The following is a 4,687-nucleotide window of genomic DNA, read 5'->3' on the forward strand; positions in this document are numbered from 1 at the left end:
ATATATATATATATATATATATGTATGTATAGCCATGAAAGGTAAAATGATCTTGGTCATTGAAGGATTACAGAAAGTAATGACGCAATCACTGATTGGCAGTGTTCATTTTAGATAAAAAAAACTAAAATTCTAAAATAAAAAAAATCTTCTCGCAATATTCAATTATCATATTTATCCACTTTACTATATTTCTTTTCTTTTGCATTGGTGAAACGGAGATCCTAGTAGTTTCCCATTTGAATCTCGAGCCATTGCCTACATTCCTTTTGGGATCACTGAACATTTCGTGATCCCACTTGAGCCCACCAATTAAATTCATCCCTTTTCGAAAATAGTACGCCGTCCTAATGGAATTCGAATTTTCTGCTCGCCCTACCCATACCCAAGATCCTTGGTAAGGAATTGCATTCTTGGAGGGAGGGAGGGAGAGAGAGAGAGAGAAGAGACGAGAGTGAGAAAAAAAATCCTCTCCAATCCTGACCCTTAAAATCCTCAGCTTCCTAAGAATTTGGACTTGAAGGAACTTGAAATTCGCCAATCTATTACTATAAGGTACCAATTCCAATTGGCAATGTCAATTCTCACACGGTCAGCGTATCGACATCGTATAATTCTCCACGTAATAAACTATCCAATTTGAAAGTTTCATTTGCACCAATCTAATTGCTTTTCTCGCTTTGCGCTTCCTTTATTAACAGACAAACGGCAATTCCATTTGAACGCAAAATCCGATCTTATTGGATTCATCCAAATGACACTTCTTGTATTACTTGACAATTGTCATTCGAGTCATTTTATCTAATAGGTAATAGAATCAATTGCCGAAAAAATGCAGGATATCATAATGACAATAATTGTCTGGAACAATTCCCGATGTCAGTAACATCTCTATGGCAACCATAATTTTTTATTTGTACACTGCGTATGTGAAGATTGAATTATTCTTTAATGTATTACTACGGTAAACTCAAAACCGCGTAATCGAGCTGAAATTTATTTTACGTCTAATTTGTATAGCAGCACATCCCTCTACAAATTTTTAACACGATTCACTCGTCAGTTTCCGAGTATTTCCGAGGTTATGTCAGGACTCGTAACACGTATTCCCTGTACCTGGCCAATAAAACGCGCATGGTTTTTTTTCATTGCACCTGACTCGTCCGCGTAATTCCGATGAAAAACTAGTATGTGGCAAAGGACAAAATTTGGAATTTTTTAGATTTTTAGTCAGAACTTTTTACTCATAGGATTTATTGATAGACATGAAAGAAGTTCGATATTTATAACGAAATCTCTCGTACGACGGCTAGACAAAGGAGCGTTACGGAAACATTGCGTTTGAGACTGTATTCGGTGTATATACGTATACACTGCTACATCCAATGTACATTCATTAGTGTGTGCCTATCGATGCAGGGATGGCCGTGCGCGAGTGAACTGTACCAGTTCAAAAGTTGAGGCTGGATTGTTCAAACCTTACATTGAAACTTTTGTTATTTTTCGGTCCGTAGTAATACCTTAATTAATATAATTTGTCTCTTCTAGCCTCGGTACACAGTTTGGTCTCGCCGTTGGGATCTTTATTGTCAGGACCTCTTCTGGACGTTATCGGTAGACGAGGATGCCTTCAGCTGTCATCAATTCCACTCTGCATTGGATTTGCCGTAATAGGAATGGCCAAGAGCATTCCTTGCATATTGGCCGGGAGGCTCATCGCTGGTTTCGCTGTGGGTCTGGTCGCAGTACCAGCGCAGGTACAATGGAATCTCCGCATGTAATACGTATATAATTTATTTGTCAACCGATGCTCTTACTATCAATTGTCACTTTACCTTGCAGGTCCTAATTGGCGAGATGGCAGATCCAGGACTTCGTGGTCTTTTGGTTGGGATTCCCTTTGCTGCATACAGTATGGGAATTCTCTTTGTTTACATACTGGGTGCTACTTTCAGCTGGGAAACTGTTGCCTTTTGCGGAACCGCGTTGCCCCTCTTGGCACTCCTCACTTTGAGCCTGATACCAGAGAGTCCTGCGTGGCTCGTGAAACGCAGAAGAATCGATGCTGCCAAAAAAGCTCTTCTTTGGCTCAGAGGTGGAGACATTGTGCAGGTATTTCATTGTGCTTTTCTTTTTATTAAATCATTGTGTATCCACTTGGCTCGTATAATCATTTTTCCCTTTTGACAGGTCAATACCGAAATAGCTCTTTTGGAAGCCAGAGCCAAGGCTGACGTGGCCAGGATCTCTTCCACGGCTTCCTTGAGTCAACAGGCCACTTCGGCTATATCGAAGATCCTTAATCCAGGAGTCCTGAAGCCATTGGCTATTATAAATATATTTAACTTTCTACAGATCCTCAGCGGTACCTACGTTATCGTTTTCTACGGTGTTAACATCATTAGTAAACTTGGTAAGGTTCAATAACTCTGTGGATTTTGCTTGATCGATCTACGATTCAATGAAAATTTTCATTCCTTGTTCTCTGTTATGAAGGAGGGGACAGTGTGGATAAATACATGGCAGCTGTAGTGACGGCCGCCATTAGATTTCTTTTTTGTCTGGTGTGCTGCGTCTTGCTACTGAAAGTTGGTCGAAGGCCTCTTGGAATAATTTCTGCCATTGGCACAGCAGTTACTTGTCTTATTTTGGCTGGTTATATGCTTGCGAAAAAGGAAAATTCTACCGTAGACGTATGTAAACGTTTTATGCTTTGCGCCATTTGAATTGTTTTATTTATTGTCGTCAGAGTTATAATAATCTTATTATGCTTGTATCTTATTTTCTCAAAGGCATACGTCATTGGGTTTTGTCTTCTCATGTACGTCGCTGCCAATACGATTGGACTTATGAGTCTTCCTGGTGTCATGCTGGGCGAATTACTTCCTCTGAGGGCCAGAGGAATTGGCGGTGGATCCACATTCTTTATATTTAATCTGCTAATCTTTAGCCTCACCAAACTTTTTCCTTTGGTAGGTATAAAACATTGCTGAAGGTCTTTCTCGTAATTGATTTTTCAAACTGGTGTTTGTTTTAAATAATGTGTTTCTTATTTGCAACAGATTACCGAGCGTGTTGGCATTACTGGAGTATTTACTATTTTTGGAGCTTCGGCGCTGCTCGAGTCAGTTTTTGTTTACGTGGCTCTGCCGGAAACGAAAGGACGCAGTCTTCAACAGATTGAAGATTACTTCCAGGTAGTGTATTTTTATTTAAATGTTTTATAAAAGTCAAGAATTGTACATTTTTATCAGATACTCCACAAGGGTCTTGTATACGCATGTTTGATTTACACGTAATTTTGTGTAATTACAGCAAGGAAACGTCCTCTGGGTAACGAGAAAAAGGGAACCAAAGAGTAATGATGGATTAACAATAGTCAACGTATAGTTTTAAGTATATGTGGAAACGTGATGCTTTGTATATACTGGTACAGTTAGTTTTGTATTATTAATTTATACTGTACGTATTATTTAAATTTGTATAAACACATTTTACACTGTTTGACAAACAGAAGCTGTCATGATTAAATTATTGTGTTCATAAATGTGAATCAGTGCGTCGATAACTGTTCGTCGAGGAAAAAATTCGAATGTCACTTGCGAACACACGATGACAGGGAATACTTAAATTAGTCTTGTGCTTAAATTCTATATCGGTAAACTCAAAGAAAGATTTCAAAAAGAAAGTAGTACGCGATAATGCCTACTAAAGCTTTATAATAGGGAATTCATTTGTAACTTCGTACATTACCGAACTAGAGATGAATAGGGAGATTGCCAATGCAGAGACGAGTAGGGAGATGCACAATGCTACATACGGTATACAAAAGGCTTTTTAACCAATCTTGCGACTTTCTTGGGATATCAAGGATGCAATTGGGGCTAACGTCACACTCCACGGATGCGCGTACGGCTTTTTCTTCCGACGAAACCGCGCACCACCAAATTTTATAATTAGGTAATCCGTCACCAACAAACAATTTGGCATCGATTAAGTCCTTGCCGACTTCTGAGGATAACTTTAATTGAGAAATATGCATTAGATGCATGGAGCCTAATTCAAAGCCACTCGTTGTCCAGGAATGGTTTTGTTTTATTTTCAAATTTTTTAATTAGGTAACTCGTGACCAACAAAAAGCGAACAATTTTTGAGCAAAAGAAAAAATTCCAAAAGTAAATGCTATAGTGCTAACTTCACGTAGTTAATAGTATAATACACTCACCTCGAGTACACCGCGCAGTGTAAAGATCCTCGAGTACCTGTAACGAAAAAGAGGACTTGTAATTCTACCTACTAATAAATACTTACCGTCTGATATTCATAACATTATATAAATTGTGTTTGTAATACTCCACGTGTCCCTACACAGACATGATATGTGGCACCATCTCTGAGACAACCAATGAACCAGTGACTGGGAAATAGAGTAGAAACGTTTGATGGCAAACAAGCAAGATGTTAATGAAGGGAAAAAGAGGAAGATGCGTAAAACGTACGCACGAGGACCACATTACTACCAGAGGTGCGAAAGAAGAGAACACTGGGAAGAGTGGCAAGGATATAAGGGAGCGAAGTGGGCCCCTCCTCGCCTATTTCCGTGAGGTCCTACCTTTCTTATAGGGGATCGTGCTTTTTTTTGGATTGAGGAAAAACCTCGAGTCCTGTGGTTGTAGCGAACAGGACT

The 4,687-nt window shown here is 39.2% G+C and overlaps 1 protein-coding gene across 1 annotated transcript; it reads left to right on the plus strand.

Annotated features, from left to right (window-relative positions):
- Window positions 1-1,420: 1,420 nt before the first annotated feature.
- On the plus strand, window positions 1,421-3,516 carry LOC107271671 (facilitated trehalose transporter Tret1-2 homolog). Its single transcript, XM_015747916.2, has 7 exons — window positions 1,421-1,757; window positions 1,843-2,112; window positions 2,191-2,413; window positions 2,497-2,693; window positions 2,793-2,972; window positions 3,063-3,197; window positions 3,316-3,516. The coding sequence occupies exons 1-7, from the start codon at window positions 1,677-1,679 to the stop codon at window positions 3,388-3,390; spliced, it is 1,161 nt and encodes a 386-aa protein (XP_015603402.1). The 5' UTR covers window positions 1,421-1,676; the 3' UTR covers window positions 3,391-3,516.
- Window positions 3,517-4,687: the final 1,171 nt, after the last annotated feature.

Source organism: Cephus cinctus, unplaced genomic scaffold (genome assembly GCF_000341935.2).
Source record: "Cephus cinctus unplaced genomic scaffold, Ccin1 Ccin1_scaffold1034, whole genome shotgun sequence".
Taxonomy (NCBI): Eukaryota; Metazoa; Arthropoda; class Insecta; order Hymenoptera; family Cephidae; genus Cephus; species Cephus cinctus.

Coding starts and splice junctions, on each gene's coding strand:
- LOC107271671 (XM_015747916.2), top strand. CDS start 1,677: ATGGCCAAGAGCATTCCTTGCATATTGGCCGGGAGGCTCATCGCTGGT. Junction 2,694..2,792: donor AGGAAAATTCTACCGTAGAC/GTATGTAAACGT, acceptor ATTTTCTCAAAG/GCATACGTCATTGGGTTTTG. Junction 3,198..3,315: donor AGATTGAAGATTACTTCCAG/GTAGTGTATTTT, acceptor GTGTAATTACAG/CAAGGAAACGTCCTCTGGGT.